The sequence below is a fragment of the Molossus molossus genome, unplaced genomic scaffold (assembly GCF_014108415.1).
Source record: "Molossus molossus isolate mMolMol1 unplaced genomic scaffold, mMolMol1.p scaffold_m16_p_15, whole genome shotgun sequence".
Taxonomy (NCBI): domain Eukaryota; kingdom Metazoa; phylum Chordata; class Mammalia; order Chiroptera; family Molossidae; genus Molossus; species Molossus molossus.
This window is the reverse complement of record NW_023425350.1, coordinates 50601537-50622698: the sequence shown is the minus strand read 5'-3', so window position 1 is coordinate 50622698 and position 21162 is coordinate 50601537. Positions and strand designations below refer to the sequence as shown.

The following is a 21162-nucleotide window of genomic DNA, read 5'->3' as shown; positions in this document are numbered from 1 at the left end:
GCAGCTGTGACAACCTGGGAGTTGCAGAAGCAGTCTAATCCCAGGGACAAGGAAACAGATTCAGCCATGTCTTCAGTGCTGGGAGTGAAAGTAAGAGTATGAGCTGTGGTTCCTTTCCTCAAGTCACTTACAGCCTATTCAGGGAGCATTTACTGTCAATTAAAACGGTGCTAAACTTTGTGGCAGGAGCTGTAAGCACAGGAAGAGGAGGGGCGGTAAGCACAGGAAGAGGAGGGGCGGTAAGCACAGGAAGAGGAGGGAGGGGCTGTAAGCACAGGAAGAGGAGGGGCTGTAAGCACAGGAAGAGGAGGGGCTATAAGCACAGGAAGAGGAGGGGCTGGACAGTGCGCAGGGACTAGGGGAGGGCTTTGGACTTCAGCTGAGTGCTGAGTATGGGAAGGATGAAGGATGTGAGGAGACAAAAGGTTGGAGAAGGCAGAGTCAGAAGGTGGGTATGGATGCCCTCCCTTCCCTCTCTCCACTCTCAACCTGGGCCTCCTGCTTCACTTCCTCTCCCGACTGGGTTTTCCCACCTGCCATTCCTTCCCACCAGGGCCTTTCCCTCCCTTCACCATGAGAGCTCATCCTTCAGGTCTCAGCCAAATGGTCTCTTCTTTTTGGAAGTCTTCCCTGATCCTTTAGTCTGGGTTAAATCTTGCTCTATGTTCCGGATTCCCAAATTCCTCCCCCCTACCACTCATCACACTGAGTTGCAATTTAGTGCCTTTCTGAGTGCTCCAATGCACGTCCACAAGGGCAGGGACCTTGCCTCTGCTGCTAACCCCTGCTGCTACCTCGCTGGTATCTGCTGTAAAGTAAGAGCTCAAGACCTGTTTTTTGAAAGACAGGGTGTACCCTGTCCTAGACACAGTTAAGGGGAAGGCAGGGAAAGGTGGAATCAGGGAGATCAAAACACACATGAGGTAATGAGAGTACAACACACCGTGCGGAGGCCAGGCCAGAGTGGGAGGGTGTCAGTGGTGATGTCATCTTGGGCCGGGCATAAAAATGAAAAGGTGTTGGGAGGTGCAAGAAGGTAGGAGGACAGAAATGGAGGTGATTGTGTGGCAGGAACTAACTCTGCCTTCCAAAGTTGGGTCTGGTCCTACCTTCTTCCCAAAAGATGAAGCCCCTTCACAATGCCCACCCTTCTCCTGGCCTGCGGTGAGGACTCAAGGAGAGCCGGGCAGTGTAGGGCTGGTGTGTTCTGGTCTTACCACGTCCACTAATTTCCTTTGTGACCTTGAACAAGAGCAGGCACCTTATTGTTTGAGCCTCATGTTCCTAACATGCATAAAGGGTAGAAGGTGGTGATGGGGAGCAAAGGAAAAAATTTACTAGGAATTACAAGTTTCTCCATCACCTCTCCAGACCTCAATTTTCTTACCTCTAAAATGAAGGGACTGGGATTCTGTGGAATTCCCAATCCATTTCCTGATACTGAGGGTTATACTGGGGGTGGGGGTGGGGGGGATGGTCATGGAGATGCTGAGAGAAGATATGGGTATGTACGGATGGTCTATAGCAGGCTGGCTTTTCTCCACACTGTAAACTCTGGAAGGCTATCTCCTAGGTCAGATTTTGCTATCTATGATTCAACCAAACACTTTCAGGTCAGAACAGAACTTCCCGCCAGCCTGGGGAGGGATGATTCTCAACTGAAGCCATGGAAGAGTCATAGACCGTCCCTAGAGAGGATCTTTCCCAATGCCCTCAGCTGGAGGAGCAGGCCCACTGCAGCCAAGTGGCTGGACACAAACATCACGTTTGAACAAAGTAACGCACTTCCTAAAATGTTATGCACTTGGGTGAAAATTTACCTTAGAACCAAGTCCTACTTCTGATTCTGTTCGGAAGAGAAAATGAGGTCAGAGAATTTGAACAGGGGTGTCTTTATTACCCAACTCTGTCTTGTCCAGCCACTGTATTTCTCCTCTGTTTGCTATTTGCAGCTTGATACCAGGATTTAATTTTCTGTTGCTGCAGCTATTTGGGAGATGAGGTAATTCAAAGGTGAAGACTGTAACATAGTGGTGATGATGATGGTGATGAGTGTGTGAGTGTGTATGGATGTGAAGGATTGGGAGAGGGAGGGGGAGGGAGAAGAGGAAGAGGAGGAGTCCTCAACCACATCAATTGCCTCCACATTTATTTATTTAGAGAGACCTCCTACTGAGGGGGAAAGAAGGTGCAATAAAATATCTCAAGATGGCATATTTTGCATCATCAGCTTTAAATTTGGCTTCTCTGAAGAAAGTTCATTTGGCAGGTTTTGGGTACAGTTTGGTTTTTGCTGTGGACGGAGGATGCCCTGAACTTTTTATTTTTTAAATTCAGGAAAGTAAGCCAAGAATTCTAAGTGCTCATGTCCCTCTCCAATGAGATAGTGGAGGAAAGATTTCCAAGGGTGAGAACTGAATAAATCCTACTGGGAATTCAACCATCCAAGGAAGATGCTGAGCCAAAATAAATCACACCCTCTAGGAACATTTCCTATAATTTGTTTTTCCTCCCCCTTTTTTAAAAAAATGACGTATTCTGGTAAAAGTTTATAAGAGGTCAGGAGTCACTGGTCAGCACACTGGCCTTTTTCTCTGGATTTATTGGTTACTTACGACCTGGTGTTACATACTGATAGACATTTTGAAGATCTGTTTCCTCAATGTAAAAATTCAATGTAAAGCTTATTGTCTATTGTGCAAGAAAAGACTGATCTTCATACAAAGACTTCAATTTGTAGATAACTTGGTTCTTTTGGTCATCACTAATTGAAACATGGACTAATTCTGAATAGTTTTTTTTTTATTGTTTTTATGCTCATCCGAGGACATTTTTCCATTTTTTATTTTTATTTTTATTCAGATAGAGTGGGAGGGAAGGAGAGAGAGAAACATCGATGTGAAAGGGACACATCGAGTGGCTGCCACCCACACGACCCAACCAGGGCCGGGGACAAACTGCAACCGAGGTACATGCCCTTAGCGGGAACCGAACCCGGGTCTCTTGGGACCGCAGACCGACGCTCTAACCACTGAGCCAAACCGGCCAGGGCTAATTCTGAGTAGTTTTTCATACATGTTGAGATGTAACTAAACTTCTGTGAAATCAGTTGCAGTGTTCAGGGGGAAGGAAGGTAAGAAAACGAACCCCCATCTATTTGAATTATTTACGAGTTGTCATTTTATTTAATCCTGATATCATCTAAAGAAGTAGAGATAAGAGATCACTTTTATGCATGAGGAAATTGAAGCTCAGTGAGGCTGATCAACTTAACTAAGGTCACGAGGCAGGGATTTAACTTTAACGGATTGAACTGGGGTCCTCTGATGCTAAAACTACCACTCTCTTTCTCCGGGGCCATGCTGCATGGAGAGTGCCACCTTCATCCACGTGTTTTTATTTCCTGCACCACCATTTAAATTCAAGCCTGATGATTGATGCTTGGACTGCTGCAGTATCCTCGTAACCATTTACTAACACATCAGAGCTGAGCTTTGGTAAGACGACTATAACTTCGCTGTTCTGCAAGACAAGACATCTGTGGCCAAATTTTATACATAAATTAAAAACAACTAAAAACTATTGCTATCTAGTTAAATCAGAGCTTTGCCAAACATTTAAGAAACTTTGTAGTGGGTTAAATTTCTTAATGTACAATATATTTTGGCACTATAATATTTATCCCAGATGAAGATTAGCTTACAATGGTTGTAGAATTAAGTCCCAAGTTTTTAGTCGGACCGTTGGGGTGGTGAACCCCCACCTATGTTCACCTTGCAGCCTTATGAGGCACTGCTGGCTCCCTCTGCGCCCGCCTGAGAGGTCTCTCCCTGCCCCACTGGCTGGCCACAGGCACCTACGGGCTGTATCCTGATTCTGGAGACTTGCTACCTTGGCCCTTCCACATTCTGTCTGCTTGACTGAGTCCCAAGTTTCTCACATCAGTGTTTCTCTCTCTCCCTCCCTCTCTCTAAAAACTAATGAAAAATTAAAAAAATTTTGCCCATCACTTGACACTGTTGCCCCCACCTCCTCCACGATGTATCATCTTCTCTCGATCTCCACAACGACAGATGCTCCTGTCATGTCTCCTCTTCCTCTGTCTGTTCCTCCTAAGTTTTCTTATTGTTCCTCTTTCTCTTTCCCCACCCTGACTCAACGGAGGGGATCTTGGGATCCAGCACTTAACCTCTTTCTCTTCTTTCTATACACACTCTCTCTGGTTTCCTGGCTGGTCACACTGGTCTCACCTGCCATGGTGACGGTCCCACAGCTTCCTCCAACTCAGAACTCTTAGCGGAGCAAACTGCCTCGCGCACAGGTCAGGACGGGGGTGAGGAGGGAGCCGTTCGCTCTCAGGGCCCACGAGTGCCCCTTCTGCACGTGCACAGCCCTGAGAGACAGCGCCCCCTCAAAGCCTGTGCCTTACATGCCCCCGGCCTCATTTTCATCCTGCTCCTGGTCAGCTCTGCTCAGATGTCGCACAGGAACCCCAAACTTGACAAGTTAAAAAGCTGAGCCCTTGTCTTCCCTCCCAAAGCTGCCTTCTTCCTGTGCCCTCGTCTTGGTGAACAGTGTCCCGCCAGGTCAGTCACTTGGGCCAAACCCGGGAAGGCCTCAACACGCCCGTCTCACTCACCCTCCACACCCAAGCATCCTGTCTCCTCAACATCTCTTGAATCCGGACTCTTTCCTCCATGCCCACCACTGCTTCTGTTCAGGCCGCCAGCATCTCTCATCGCCACCACCTCCACAGTGCAGTCAGCGTGACTTCTCTAAAACGCAAATCTGATCACACTCCTGCTTAAAGTGCTCGCAGTAATCCTCCACTGTCCTAGAGCGGCCCCGTGACCAGGTCCCCACGCCGCCGCCTCTCTGCGCTCCCTCTGCTCACGGCCTTGCCCGAGTCCTCCACAGCTCACTCCTTGCGTCTCCCTGCGGGAGCACAGGCCCTCTCTGCATCTGTGCGCCGGCTTCCCTCTCACCAGAGTACCCTCCTCCCACCACCCTCCTCTGGTCTCAGCACAAAAGCCACTTCTACGAGCCAGTTTTGACTCCAAGGCTGGTAAGAGGCCCTTCTGGGGCATATGAACCACATCTCATGTACTCAACTTTTCACGTGGGGTGGTGCTTGGGGACTTGCCCGTTTGTTCCTGCTCCTCAAGGACAGGGGCACAGCTAATTAATCGGTGAGCACCCAGTATCAGCATGTGCCTGGCTCACAGAAAAATGCTCAACATGTTATTTATTGAATGCATGAAGGACTTAAGGAACATCTAGTGTGGACTTTGAAGTCTGAGAGTCCTGAATTCAGCCTCAGCTCGGCCCCTTCCCAGCTGTGTGTCCTCGAGGATGTTAGTAAACCCCCCGGGCCTCAGTTTCCACTCTGTACAACGGAAATCAGTTATTCTCGAAGTTACTGTGAATGGGTTTGTGTGTCTAGAACCATCAGCAGTTAGTACAATGCTTGACCCTCTCTTCTCTTCCAGACCATACATTGAACTCCAGGAAGCCAAAAATGCTTGACCCTCTCTTCTCTTCCAGACCATACATTGAACTCCAGGAAGCCAAAATTAAGTCCTGTTCTAACGGGTGTCTTTAGTGCCCGGTCCAAAGACGGACTCTTCGTGGGAGCACAATAGATGTGTGAGGACAGTGAAGACAGGCGGCCGAGGTGGAGGGGGAAGACGAAAGGAGTAATGTCAGGAATGTGAAGAAGACAGACAAGAGAGAGAAACAGAGGGCACTTTCCCTGGGTCCCTTTATGTGACAGAAGTCTCCTCTGCTTTCGAAGGACCCGGGAGATAACTTGCCCCGATCGTTCTCGTTGTGACAGCAGGAAGACTTGGTGCCCACGTGACCAGAAGCTCCCTTATTGGAAGCAGCTGAGCAGATGGCAGCAGCCCGGGGGCTGAGCTCTGGGAGAGGATTTCACAACCTCTGGGCTTCAGAGGAGCTTCAAATGTTGTTTATGTCCATTTATGTGTGTTTCCTGGGTCTCTTGATTGCAAGGAGGCTCAGCCTTGCAAAACAAGCTCAGTGTACCTTAGTATTTTGTTTGTGCTGATAGTGATGGAATGTGCCAGCCTCCCGATTCCAGATCTGGGAGAGACCAAGGAGCTGAAAACAAAGAAGACATCCAACCCCAGGGCCTTTCTCCCAGACCTTGTGATGGGAGGTGGAGTTTGAGTTGGGGTAAAAATGACCAGAGAGGGTTTGGACTGGTCGATATAGTGACTGAATTCTATTCAGAAAAGACATACGAGGCAGAGCTATATACTCTCTTTTCCACCCTTTTTACCCAAGGAGTAGCAATAATACGACAGACAGAAACTATGTTAACCACCCTCCTGATAGGAGAGGGGCTCGAAAGTACGTGGAGATTGTAACCATCCATTTCCCTTCTGCTTGCGAGACATAGGCATAGGGTTTCTGAAGAGTACGGGGTGTTGCCTTCAAATTGTTTCCAGAAGGAAAGGGAAGAATTTGCCCTGGATGAAAAACAAGGAATTGGACCAGATCACTGATTCTCAATCCTGGCTGCTCTTTAGAACCACCTGGGGAGGTTTTAAACTCCCCCAATGTCCAAGCCTCATCCCAGACAAATTAAACAGAACCTCAGGGGCGGGGCCCTAGCGTCAGTGCTTTAAAGTCCCCAGGTGACCACACTGTGCCCAGGTTGAGAATCACTGGTTCCATGGGCTGTGAAGTTCCCCGTATTTCTGCATCTGAAATCAGTAGTCCAGGAACAGAACTGTCTGCAGGTGGGGAAAGATGTCTCTGCAGCGGGTTGGAGCTTAATATTTAGATTTACGTAGGCTAGTTATTCCCCAATTGTGTCAATAGATTTGACTATGAAATTATAGATTAACTTCAATATGTTTTTTGAAAGTTTAAAGGTAAATGACAAACTGGGGCTCTCTATATGTTAGACTTTAAGTTTATAAGAAAAGCACCATGTACTTAATGCATAGCACAAGGTCTGACACATAGTAGGTCCTCAAAACATTTGATTAACAAATGCATAAGGATGGGTTAAGCGAATGAATAGATAAAAATCAATTCTAAAACATCTAATAAAAGAACGAGCCAATGGCATGTATATGCAATTGACAAAAGAGAAAATAAACATTTAAAAAATTGTTCCACCTTAATGATAAAAATGCCAATTAAACAAGCACCTATCAAATAGCTAGACTTAATAATATTGGTGAGCATCTGGGGAGATGGGCTTCTGATAGATGCCCATGGCCCCTACGGTGTTTCAGGAGGGCAGTCGTGCAATGTGTATCCAAGCTTTAAAGTTCTGCATGCGGTTTTGTTTTGGACACTTTTTCTAAGGAAACATACACAAATGTGCACATTAATTTGACAACAAGGATACTGAGTGAAGCTTCGTTTATAACAATAAACATTTAGAAATAAATGTCCAAAAAGAGAAGACAGGCAGAAATATTATGTCACAGAGAGACAATAGAATATGATATGGTCATTAAAATGATATTATACCAGGATATGTGGGGGCATGGAAAGATTACTCCTTGAATATGGTTAAGTGCTATATATTAAAAAAAGGGATACAAAATGGAACGCATAATATGATGATTAAGAAATGGCCAAGTTAAAAAGCTGAGGGTGCCATTAAGTCTTCCTTAGATGAACATTCTCAATTCCTTCCACCATTTGTTCTTAAAAGGTGAGCAAATCTTCTGAATTCAGAGTGGCCCAGGTGTATATGAAGCCTTGGGGACCATCCTGGAAAATGCTCTAATTTCCATACTTTGCGTACTCTCCGAATGCACTCTATGTTGGCAATGCCCCATACAGCTTGGGTCTGGACAGCAACCCTTTGTGTTTACAGGAGACAATGAACAATATTGCCAAGGTGATAGTTTACTAGGTAGAGATGATGGGAAAGACATTTCCAGCAAAGCAACCAGAATATGCAAAGGCACAGAGAACCAAAGCTTCTGGCTTGTTCAGGGATTGCGGAGCAATCCCAGGCGGCCAGGGCTGATTTGGCGTAGTGAAGGAACCTGGGGTGAGGAGCAGATGAAATGCAAAGGTGGGGGGGGGGGCTTTCTAAATCAAGCTAAAGATTCTGCACTTTCCCGTAGTCTTTGCAAATCTGAAGCCTTGGAATGGGGCGCTGAGATGTGTGTTTTCGAAAGAGCACAGCGGTGGCTACAGACTGGAACCACACCGGGATGGTTTAAGCAAAGGATACCATATGCTTAGGGAACTCTTTGAATTTTAGGATCAGATGTGTTGCTGGCTTGCTATTTAAGTGGTTTCTTCTGGCACTTTTTCTATTATGTTGGCCCAGGACATCCTGGTGGGCTCTAAGGAAAAACAGGACTGTGAGCCCACCCCAGGGAGAAAGAGGAAGCGGGGTGGTGGCAGACAGAGAGCATCCAGGTCTCCCGCTGTGGTCCCATTCATGTTTTCCCTGACCTGGGGCTTGGACAGCTCGGAGGAGGTGGGCACCCATCCCAGGGAAGGGTGTGGCTCTGGGCTCTGGCCTGCCCCAGCCATCTGCTCTGCGGTGGGGCCCGTAGGTGCTCAGCCCTTCCAGCGGCCTCAAAGGCTTTGCTGGTGAGACTGAGTGTGCATCTGTAGGGTTGGGTGGGTTAACAGGGGGGAGGATGGGGCAGACAGAAACCGAGAAGGAAGAACTGCCAGGTTTCTGTGAGGTCTCTGTGCATTTGAAAGATTTTAGAAATCAACTGAGAATGTAAGTAGGTGACTTTTGTTTTTGTTTTTGTTTTAAATCCAGAACCTGTGACTCTTGTTCATGAGCACATGCCTGGTTGTAGTCATTTTGAGTTTATGGAAAATGTGGTCAGCCCCATAAATCAGTGTTGAGGAATTCTTAAGAGTCATCACCATGTACGTAATGTAGGTTTGTTGAGAGTCTCTTAAGGTAATGCAAAAAAAAAAAAACAAAAACAAAAACAAAAAAAAAGAATAAGCTTATAGACAAAGCTATAATATAGTCCTCCTGTCCCTGGAATTCTCTTCTGAGTTGCCACAGGGCAGCTTTGAATTCTTGTTCCTAACTAATCTGTGACCTTTCTTGTGTAACTGCACGTACATCAAGATGTTTGTGGCTGTCGTCATGACTACATGGACACAATTCTCTGCATCTATTTCTCCCATGTGTCTTAACATTTTAGCAGGATTTCTACAAAGAAAGCCCACTGGAAAGTAGGCTGGACAACCATAATAATTTTGTGACAGATCCGGGTCAACTGTGTCCTAATTCTTAGACTTCCTGGACTTCAGATCTATTATTTCACGTGGTTGGAGAATGAAAATTCATGGTGGTATTGTGTTTCTTGAAAGCATACAGAACACCCTCAGATGTTAGTATAAACGTTTGTTCAAAAGTAGTAAGTCAATGGGGGAAAAAGGAGAAACATCTGTAACAAAAATAAATTAATTAGTGATAATAATAAAAGAGACTCAATTTAGATGTGATTCATTAGAGGAAATTCTATGTTTTCATGCATTGTTGCTGGATTTATTCCAGCAGCCTTTTGCAGCCAGTTGGTTCTTATATCTTACATATGATAATATTTCTTTCCATCCCTCATCTTTCCAAACTCCTCCCACTTCTCAGTTTGACCCAGTTTATAAATTTATTCTGGCCAAACTGATCTGTGGAGAATGAAATGTTAGCTGATTGAGTGATGTTTTTCAGTTGCTCTGAAAAGGGCTTGTACCAGCATGCTCAGTCACAAAAATCAGTACTTCTGATCCTGTGTGCAGCTAGCTTACTGCTTTTTTCTTAATCTGTTAGATGAGCCTCATGCATACGAAAAAAATTTTTAATTTTCTACCGAAACTAGATGTAGAGCTTCTAAGGCCAAATACTACCTTTCATGTCGTTTATGGCCCAGGCTCATTTTTCATAGTTGTAGAGTTTGTACTTTTATTATTTATTTTTTTCCTTTATTGATTTTAGAGAGAGAGGAAGGGAGAGGGAGAGAGAGATGGAAACATTGATGAGAGAGAACATCGATTAACTGCCTCCTGCATGCCCCCCACTGGGATTTGGCCCACAACCTGGGCATGTACTGTGACAGGGAATTGAATTGGCGACCTCTTGGTGCATGGGTCAACGCTCAACCACTGAGCCACACCGGCCGGGCTAGAGTTTGTACTTTAAAGTTTGCTAAAGCGGTGTGTTTTTGTTGACCTTCATAGACAAAATACAAATTCCATAGGCCATGAGGGTCAAGGTGGCCAAGCATTTCTACGACCTAGTTCTTTCATGTCGTACTTGCCTGCTGTCCCTGCCACTGCCCGGAGCAGGAGCAGCTAACTGAGCAGTAGCTGGCACAAACTAGGACACTTCAGAGTGAATCCCCTCAGCCACAGACCATCCATTGTCCCAGGTGCGGAGGAGAGGGGCCTGCCGACCAGGCTCTGCTCTCCCACTTTGTTAGTTGTGTGGTGTTGAAGAGTGGGTGCGGCAAAGATGTGGGCGTGTTCGATAAACGTTGGTTGCATTATGGTTTGAATTTTTTCATCAACCTTCCACAGAGTAGAAAAACACAAAGTAAATAATCATAATACCTGCCATTGACTGAGCATGACTATGTGTTCAGCGTTGGCCAAGTGCTTTACAAACATTACCTTCTCCAACCAGTCACACTGTGAAGTGGTTATTATCGTCTACTTGATCAAAATGACGTTCAGAGAGGGTAAGGGACTTGCCTGGAGTGAACCTCCGGCCAGGAAGGAAGTGAGATTCAAACCCAGCGCTACCTGATCTGAAGGGAGCTCGAAATCAGACACCGTCATTCTGCTTTTGGGTAAACGTGTCTGACTCCGAGAGAAACACACAGAAGATGCAGGTGGCTGAGAGTTGAGGGAGAATTTGGTTCCAAGCTCTGCTCTGTTCAATTTATAGAGGAGAGACTCGCTCTTACAAGAAGACGTGACAACGGTGTGATTTCGGCAGAACTGAGGTTCCCAGTGTTGAAGCGATCTGAACAGAAAAGTGATTCAGCTCCTCAGTTTCCTCATTTACAAAATGAAGACATTGGAAGAAGGTTTCTCAGGTCTCTGCTGGCTCCTCCCTGTCTAACTCCTCTTAGCTGGAGATGTTCCAAGCTTGGCCCACACGGTTTTGGGGCAAATCTTACCAGGAGAGAAGGTCCTCCGATGATCTTGGACCATTCCAGCGAACAGCTGCTGGAAGGTGGCAGTTTTCTGTGGCCCCTGCTCCCTGGCCCCACCGTGTGGCCCTGGCATCCTGCTTGTCACCACTGCCCAGTGTGGTGGGAAGCAGCAGGCCTCTCTCCTGGGATGGTCTGAAGCCAGAACCAGCCCCTCTTTATTCACTCACTGTACCTATAAATTAAGTTCAGGTCCTAGGAAGCAAAACCCATCCTATTTCTAAAATTCTTTTCAGAAAATCAAGTCAAAACTAAGCGTCTTGTTAAGAACAGTTTTGTAAACTAGCATCCGATCTGTCACCGCATGACATAATAGCTGGACGTGTTCACCTGGAGTCATCCTAGCTCTGCGAAGACAGAGGGAGGCAGAGAGTGACTGTGTGTGTGACACCGTTACTGAATCCTACCGTGTCTCCCGGCTGCGGACGCATCACGGACACGCGATCATATCCTTTCCTTAGTAGGACCCACAAGGCATCGAGTTTTCCCTGAAATAAAAAAAATGGCACCAAGATTACACATGAAAGCAGACCGGCGGCCAGCACAGACGTGTAGAACTTTTCACGCTCGTTGGGGCACATGAACAACACAGCACCAGCAATGTGGTTGCGACAGGGTAAGTGACCCTCTGGTCCCTAGGGTCAGCCACGAGGAGAAGACACACCTAACCGAGGGCCCGATGCTCATGCAGGACCCACTGGAGACTTCGGTGCAGCTCCCACTGCACAACACAGAGAAGTTCTTTCAGGCTTTTGCCCTGGTCACATTTCTGGGCACATCCTAACACAAGTCTATCTTTTTAACTTTCATTAAAGTTTTTTCCCCCCACTTGGTGCTCAGAGTTCACAAATAAAAACCATGATGGCAGATCCAGGAAAATCACTGAACAGAAGGGCCTAGAGAGCAGGACCAAAGGACGGCCTCTGCGTGCAGACCGGGCTGTGCCCTCGGCTCACTCGGCAGCTGCGACGCGCGCACGAACCTAAGGCTCGAGGGACACATTGCCCAAAGTCACAGATTGCCCCAAATCACAACCTCTTTGGAGCTGCAGGTGATTGGTTGAATCTGAGAAAAGTGTCTTCCCAGCATGTGATGAAGGCGGTCTCGTGCTTCTGGCCATTCTAGCGCCCTAGGCACGCTGAATTCTGCCCTTGCAAACACCAAACAAACAAACAAAAGTTATGTATTCAGCCTTGCTCTTAGCAGTACCCGTGGCTGGTGACTCCATCAACGGGCAGAATCCCCCTTGCCTCGCCTCAGATGTGGTCATTGCTCTCGTGGTAGGCAGACAAAGCGCTTCCCCCGCCCTCAAAGATGACATCTATTCTCCGGAACCTGGGAACATGGTACCTTCCATGGCAAAAAGAACTTGGTAGACGTGATTAAATTAAGGGTCTCGTGATGGGGAGATTATTCTGGGTTATCCGAGTGGACTCCGCGTAACTCCATGTGTCCTTAACAGAGGGAGGTGGGACTACCAGAGTCAGAGGAGGAGATGTGCCCCCAGAGGCAGAGGAGCCAAGCGACAAGGACTCAGCCCACTGTTGCTGGCTGTGGAGATGGGAGGAGTTAGAGGCCCATGGATCTGCCTCTAGAATCTGGAAAAGACCAGGAGATGAATTTTCCTCGAAAGCCCCCTAAAAGAATGCAGCCCTGGCCGCACCTCGATTTCAGCTCAGCGAGACCCATTTCCGGTTTCTGACCTCTAGAACTGTCAGCCACCAGATACGTGTGGTGGAAGATAATAAATCACCGCTAGTTTCCGGTGAGTTGTTACTGCAGCAATGGGAAACGAATACAGCCCTCACCACTCCCTGGCAGAGTCTGTGTTTGTGTGCTATCGTCTGTCTTGGCCAGAATGCCAGCTCCGTGACAGCAGAGGTGTCATTGTTTTGTGAACTGCTGTGTGTCCAGCCCTTACGACACATTGGATGCTCAATAAATATTTGTTAGGTGAATGAATGCATTTGGTGTCACTAAGCGCTGGGTCAGGTGCTTTAACGTGGGCTTCTCATTTCATTCTCCCAGTTAGTTGTCCCAAAGGTTTCTGGAGAGGAAATGGAGGATCAGAGAGATCAGCTAACCTGCCCAAAGGCACACAGCATGCTCACTGGAGAGGTGTGATTGGATCCCATGTCTGTCTAATTCTAAAGCTCATATAATTTATATTATGCCGATGGCAGGTTCCTCCTCTTGCAATTCTTCTGGCTGGAGCGCCTGAATTTAGAACCTTTAGAATAAAGTTTCTAAACTGTAGGTTGCAACTCTTTAAGCACTTAGGAAGCAATTTTGTGTGTTAGGAACATAATTTTTAAGAAATAAAATAGGATAGAAAAGAAAAGAAAAGATTAGAGTTAATTGCACTCGGTGAGGTTCAGTATTTATTATTATTATTATTTAAGATTTTTAAATTGATTTTCATGGAGAGAGAGGAAGGTAGAGGGAGAGGGGGGAGGAGAGAAAGAGAGAGAGAGAGAGAGAGAGAGAGAGAGAGAGAAAGACATCAATGTGAGGATGAAACTTGATTGGCTGTCTCCTGCTCACCCCTCATCAGGGATCTAGCCTGCAAACCAGGCATGTACCCTAACCAGGAATTGAACTGGTGACCTTTCAGCATATGTGATGACGCCCAACCAACTGAGCCACACTGGCCAGGGCAGGATAAGTATTATTTTGTGAAAAATATATTTTAGTTAAATGTGTGTGTATGTGTGTACGTGTGTACATAGGCGAATACTCGGCCAGAATGTATTTCCCACCTGGGTCTCGGTCAGGCATGTTGGAGAACACTGCTCTGGATGAGTCTTTGAAGGATAGTGCTAAAAAGTTGTCCAGAGAGTTCAAGTTCCTTGACATAAAGCTTTCACAGTGGCAATGTTAATTTAAGAATATCATCTCAAATACTTCATGTTCTGAAATTATTTTCTGGTGGGTTATATTCAGATACCAAAAATATGCTCTTGAACCTGTACCAACTGTTGCTCGAGTTCTTGTGTGTCAGTTTGCCTCGCTAAGTGTAGTGTCTCTCATCTCTTTTGGCAAAGTATTTATGAAAGCCTCTGAAAATATTTAGAAATGACTTTAGAATGCTGTGTTCAGCACGGTTGTCTGCATTCAACCCGTTTCAATCATCAGTTAACATGTTTTCCTTTAAGGTTCTTGGGGATAAGCATTTATATTTCAGCATATTAACCAGGTGCATTTCCTGGAAGAATGCCCCTTTCTCTTTTTCTTTCCCTTTTTTGGGGGACTAACAGCATTTGGTTTTGCAAATCAGCCCACCCACAGCATTCTGGGTGCTAGTCACTCAACTTCTTGACAAATGAAGGGCAATACGATGAGGCCGAAAGAAAATATGGCTGGTGAAGCACAGTAATTAACTCAGCACAAATTTCAAGCTGTCCGCAGAGCAGAAGAGCAGAAGCTACCGAGATGGGCACCACCAAGAAAATGGGTCGTGCATTATGTTTTCCTTCGTGTCAACAGATCATAGTGTGATATTTAAGCACAAAGTGACCGAATTCAGACTGTCTGAGTTTATATTCTGGCTGTACCCCTCACAAGCACTGCAGCCTTGGACACGTTGTTCCATCTCCCTGATGCTCATTTTTCCCATCTTTAAAATGAAGATAAAGACTTGTCCTATAGACTTGGTATAAGGCTTACAATTAGACAGGTACGTGTCTCATAGAAAGTATTCATTAAATATTATTTGTGATCACGGCAAAGTCATTAAGATGACCATTTGGGAGCCTCTGTAGAAAGATGGAAAAGAATGTAATGCAGAGTATAAGAATCCAATAACTGGAACTTTATTGCCATGTATCTCCCCATCCTCTCTTCTGTGGTTTTCCAACTCTTCTCCCCCTTTCCCTTGAGCTAGACTGCGTCCTTTTCAGCATGACATGGTCTGGCTTCGCTAGCAGTGTTCGGTGGCCCCAACACCCCCAAGCCTACTCTTGCTAAGACCACCCATCGCATCCCAAGTGCCAAGTGCCTCGGCCACCTTTGTGCCTCTTTTGCTTGATTCTTCTGAGATCTGATTTGGGGCCCTCCCTTCTGCACACTGTCCCTGAGCTTGTGTGCCCTCAGCCTCTGTCTGCTCCTCCCGACCTCTCTGATAGCACAGCGGTGCTCCCCAAGCTCCTCTTCTAGTCCCCTCCCCCAGCTGGGAGTTCACCCTGAGGACTCTCATCTAGTCTCATGGGTCAAACTTCCCCCTTTCGGCTGATGCCTCACAAATTCTATCTTCAGCTTTGTCTACTCTTTAATGCTGGATCTGGTTATCCATTACCTACCAAGTCTCAGTTGTAATGTAGACATAGCACAGGTATTGAAAACCAAACATCAGAAATAGAACTTCCTTTCTCCAAGCCTGCTCCCCCTCTTGTACACCCTGCCTTGGTTCATGGCACCACCATCCATCCAAGCTGGACCACCCTCTCCCACCTCCTCACACCCAAATTCCACCATGCCTTGTGGATGTTCTCTCTGTGACAGCTCTCTGATTGCTTCTTTCTGTCCACTCCCATCCCACCATCTCCACTGTGCTGTCTTGGCCCAGGTCTTTACCTTTTCACTTATTCTGTGAACAGTTTCCTGATTGGTCTTTTACCTTCAGGCTCCCTGTCCTCTCTCCTACTTGGTTAATAACAGATTTCATTGCCAGTCTAAATGAAGGCATTGCAGTTAATAAAATAAAGCAAGAAACATCTTAGTAGCGGTGTGAATTTGGGCAAGTTACCAAACCTCTCTGTGCCTTGGTCTTTCCATCTGTATGATGGGCATAATATTAGTTTTTACTTTTGAGGGCTGCTAAGAGAAACAAAGGAGTAAGTACATAGTTAGGCCTGGATCTGGGACTGACTTGAGGTACGTGCTTCATCCAGGTGAGTTGCTGTCACTGGAGTCTCCTGGCCACGGTCAGACTAGCTACTTCTAGTTACATCCTCAGTATCCTGAGGTCTGACTGTCCACAAATAAACCTGAAGTCCCCACTCTGTGGCATAGAAGACAATCGGGTAATCTACACATTCTACACCTCTTTCTATGCCTACATCAGGGAGCTTTTTATGCAAGAGCTGAAGTAAGCTTTAGAGTAAATATATTCGTAACCAAGAAGAGAATAAAAAGATAACTCTAAAGTCAAAGAGAAATGTACATCAAAGGCCCTTGGAGCCTTGCTTTTCTGAATAAAGGCAGAAGCCTGTCATTTTAAGACAGTGGACAGTGGCTAATGTGCTTATTAATAGCATCCCCTTGAGGCCAGAAGAGCGTCGGGAGGTTCTTACTTTTTTTTTTTTTTTTTTTGTATGTGCCCCTAGCGGAAACCGAACCCGGGATTCTCTGGTCTACAGGCCGATGAGCCAACCGCTGAGCCAAACAGGCCAGGGCAAGGGGGGTTCTTTCAACCGGTCCCTGGGCTTCACCCAAAGCCTGGGGAAGACCCTGCGAGTGGACTTCACTGCTTAGCTCAGCTTTGAGTATCCACCATGCACAAGCTTCTCCACAGGATGCATTCAAGATGCTGGTCCTCACTCCCCAGGAGAAATGCCCAACTGCTTCTGTGAGCTAAGAGAACCCCCCCCCCCCCCGGACCCTCTGCCAGGCTGTATTAGCTGACATTTAAAAACAGCTTTCTTTCACTGGAAGTTGAACCATGTTGACTATCAAATGAGAAATCTACCAACTCTCGGCTCCCAGCGCACCTCAGCCTTGGACAAAAACATCTAATCCACTAAGTCAGATAAACTGGAAGCGCTATGTCAACGTGAGCTCTTGTTTCTTCTGAAACGGTGAGATCGTGCCAGGGAGGTTTATGTCACTGTCATTCCAAGCACCCTGGTGCATGGCGTGTGTGGCTGGGTTTTTCTTTCCCTTTTCTTTCTTTGTTGTTTTGGTGAGCAGCAGCTGTGTCTTCTTTTCTGGCCCGTCTGCCCTAGCTGGGCGGCAGTTAGTCAGAGGCTGAGAATTTTGAGCGTAATTCAGCTTATAGGGCCGTTATAGACTAACACGGGAGTTTTTACACCTTAAAATATTTGCTTCCCTTCAAATGAAATAAATTAATGCATAAAGTCGGACCCTTTTCCTACACCCCCCCATGCACGCACGCGCACACACACACACACACACGGTCATTTCTGTTTGTGCTTCCTTCTGTTGGCCTTTGTTTAAAAAACGTTGGGAACCTTTCTAAAAGGCAGCTGAAGAGGGACAAAGGTCAGCAACATCAGCAGCACACCTGACAGCATGTACAGCTTCGGCATGTCTTACTGGGCTACTAAGTTTCATCCAGTACAGTTTCATGACCGAAAGCTGCTTGATCACAAGGTCAAGGGGCTGAAGGCCAAGGACAGCAGGTGAGCCCAACAGCAAATGGACAGAAGAGCGCCCCCTCCCAGGCCCTGCAAGCAGCACAGGCTGGTCTGGCTCTTGCAGAGAAGAGTCAGCCTGCCTGGCCCGCCAGGGTCTGGCTTTTGTCCTTCAGCTGTCATTTCCAGTCATGTGGAGGAGCTACTGGAAAATAAGAAAAATGGTTTCTCTGAAGGCTGCAAGCCTTCCAGCGAACCTGAAAACAGTCCTGGTTTTAATCTATCTGGTGGCCATATATCTGGGCATTACTTAACTTGTCTGAAATGGTCAGTCCCAATTTAATGAGAAACATGGGGTGCTGTAAATCCAGGGGGTGGAAATCAAGCAAAGGGAAATTCAGGCCAAATAGTCATGAGCCTGGAATGAGGAAAGGGTGAAGTGTGGTCAGTGCCTTAAATTAGACTGGGGCCGGTGGAGAGAAGCCCACTGTAGACTCCTTCTCGTGATGAGTTCTCACTGGGTTTGCTTAGCAAATGTGCTCACTTGCTTCTCGAATCCATTTCATGGAATGCATGAAAAAAGTGACTCAAATGCAATACATTAAAAGATGTATGACCACTTTTACTGGCGAACTCCCAGGTGGGCACAGGGTGTGTGAGGGGGGCTTCTCCCTGTTTATAGTAGAGCAGAGAGCAGGCTAGCTTGTCTCTGTGAGCTGCCTACCCCCATTCACTCTCCTGTTTTTCTGCCTTCCTGGCTCTGTGCTTTGGAAACCTGACCTCCAGATGGCATCATCTGGTTTCCCCTAGTTTGGCCAATAGGTGGCACCAGAAGGAGACAAGAGGGCAAGATTAGGGAGGCATTGGGGCATTTATTTCTCCTACCCACCCCCTGCCTCCAACAGTGGCTGCATTCTTATAAGGCAGGGTTTTGCAAACATTTCCTTTTTTCTTCTTTTTTTCCATTCATCCCCTCTATGCCCTCTTCCACCTCCCCCACCACCACAATCACCACACTGTTGTCCATGTCTGAGAGTTCTCTCTTTTTTCAATTTTTGCTCAACACCCCTCCACATACCCTCCCCCCTCCAGCGCTGTCTCCTGCTCTCTATCTATGAGTCTCTCTCTATTTTGCTTGGTAGTTCAGTTTGTTCATTACATTCCACATGTGAGTGAAATCATATGGTGCTTGTTGCAAACATTTTGCGTGAAGGGCCAGAGAGTAAATATTTCAGACTTTGTAGGTCCATAGACAAACACAAGGCTATTATGTAGGCCCTTAAAAAGTATTAAAACCATTTTTAGCTTGTGGGCCATGTAAAAACAGGTGGCAGGCAGGTTTAGATTGCTGACTCCCTCTCTATGGCCACAGTTCCATTGAGTGGCTTCATCTCTAGGGCTCCAGCGACACCATGTCTCCTCAATGCCCTCAGCTCCCACTGTCGCTGGTCCCTGGGCGCCTCACCATGGCTGTGGGTTCCCCTTGCCCTGCCCACACCTATGCTAGTTTAGCCCTTTTGAGTATGCCTTCGGTCTCCTGCCAGGACCATGACAAACCCAGTGAGATGGTTCAGGAAAGGGAAGCAGAGTTTATGGTACTTCATAAGGCTAAATGTTTTGTCCAAGGCCTAGTGATGTCCTAGGCACTGTGGCTAGAATGGGGCTCATCTTGGAGCATGCGTCATGTGAAATAGAAAAAACACCGAGTTCCGGGAGGGGTCTGCCCTTCTTCGGGACAAACAGTATATATTTTGACTTTTGAATTCCTCTCTGTGCTTTTATTTTCAATTCTCTTCGTTCTGGCCCTTCTCACCCCATTCGGCCCAGACACACGTAAGATGGCTTCTTTTTCTCTTCTTCCCTCAAGGACACGGCAAGAAGAATGTCACCTTCATTGGACTGGGAGGTACCTAAGCCATCTGGGTGGGTCACAGGAAATAGTCTAACAGGCATGACGCTCTGGAAACGGCTTCATAATTACATTCTATGCCTCTGCTCTTCAACAACAGGTGGTGGGGTCCCTACTCTGTGCCAGGCACAGTGCTGTTCAAAGATTGCCAGTTCAAAGATCAGTTAAGCATCGTTGGTGCCTTCCAGGGGGTCACTGGTGGTGGAGAGAAGACTCACACACATGGGCAATCACACAGAGCAATTGTCCATCTCCTACCTAGCAGTGTGAGCTGAGCAGGTTGGCACGAGCGGCTCCACCAGCAAGAGGGCACTCACACTTTCTCAGGCCTCAATGAGGGAATCCTGCCAAGGTGCTTAGTGAGTCCACCAGCATCACAGGTCTTTCCCGCCTGGCTGTTCAGGCGATTCTATGAGACTCAAGATTCTCAGCCACTTGGCAGTGATCTAGTAGTTGTGTTTGTGGTAGAATGGACTGTGAAATCCAGTGTGGGTTTGCTCACTGAGATTCCTGACAAATCAACAAGGTATGACCGTGGACTCTGCCAGACACCACAGTTCCTGCCCTCAGGGAACCTCCACTGGAAAGCTGGCTGGGACCTCCTGTGACAATTTCTTAACTGGACTTGTTAAAAGACAGATTACTGGGCCCGATCCCCAAGTTGCTTCAGCAGACTTGGGTTGGGGCCTGAGAATTAGCATTTATTAAAATTTTTTTTCCCTCTATTGATTTTAGAGAGAGAGGAAAGGAGAGGGAGCAAGAGACAGAAACATCAATGAGAGAGAACATCGACTGGCTGCCTCCTGCATGCCCCCCGACTGGGGATCGGGCCCACAACCTGGGCATGTGCCTTGACTGGGATTCGAACCGGTGACCTCTTGGTGCATGGGTCGACACTGAGCCACAACGGCGGAATGAAAACATAATTAAAAAAAATTTTTTTTAATCCTCATCCAAGGACATTTTTCCATTTTTTGTTCAGATAGAGTAGGTGGGAGAGAGAGAGAGAGAGAGAGAGAGAGAGAGAGAGAGAGATCAATGTGAAAGGGACACATCCAGTGGCTGCCACTTACACAACCCAACCAGGGCAGGGGACAAACTGCAACCAAGATATGCGCCCTTAGTGAGAACCGAACCCGTGTCTCTCTGGACCGCAGGTTGATGCTCTAACCGCTGAGCCAAACCAGCCAGGGCTGAAAACATAATTTAACACAATGACAAAGAAGAAGGCTCAAGAGCAGGGGCTGTGGAGGAACCAGTAGCTGGGGCAACATTTGAGGAGTTTGGGTGTGAAATTTGAAAGGGAGGCTTTGGGGGAAAAAGGAATTTCACTTAATGAAAATAAGAGCATGTTGTGATGGATGGAATACCTTTGAAAGCCTTTTGTGAGACTCTGAGTCATTAGGTTTGAGATATGAGGCCTGGGATTTCGTATTTTTAAAGCTTTCCCAGCCAGGTTTGAGAACCTCTGTATACTCAGTATCCCGCAGTACCTGGCACATAGTAGACGCACAACGAACACTCAGTGAACTGATCCTAATTCCAAGTGGGTGTTGGGAATGTTTTTAGATTCTCAAACCTAGTTGTCCACACCCCGATTTAGTTCATAAAAGTCCATCCTAAACCACCAGTTAACAGAGGGACAATGTGTTGTCAAGCAGAAATTAGATTCTTCCAACAGAACTAATGTTCTCTCCACATCCAAGAATACAGTAAGAAAAACCTGGCTACAGCCAAGTATGTTGTGTTAGTCACA

At 46.7% G+C, this 21162-nt stretch overlaps 1 protein-coding gene across 1 annotated transcript in view; it reads right to left on the bottom strand.

Moving 5' to 3' along the window:
• The window catches only part of ANTXR1 (ANTXR cell adhesion molecule 1), a 228112-nt gene that overhangs the window by 40442 nt on the left and 166508 nt on the right, over positions 1-21162 (bottom strand). The window contains exon 17 of the mRNA XM_036263300.1: positions 11594-11674. Within this exon, the coding sequence (XP_036119193.1) occupies positions 11594-11674 (81 nt within the window). The remainder of the gene's footprint in view (positions 1-11593; positions 11675-21162) is intronic.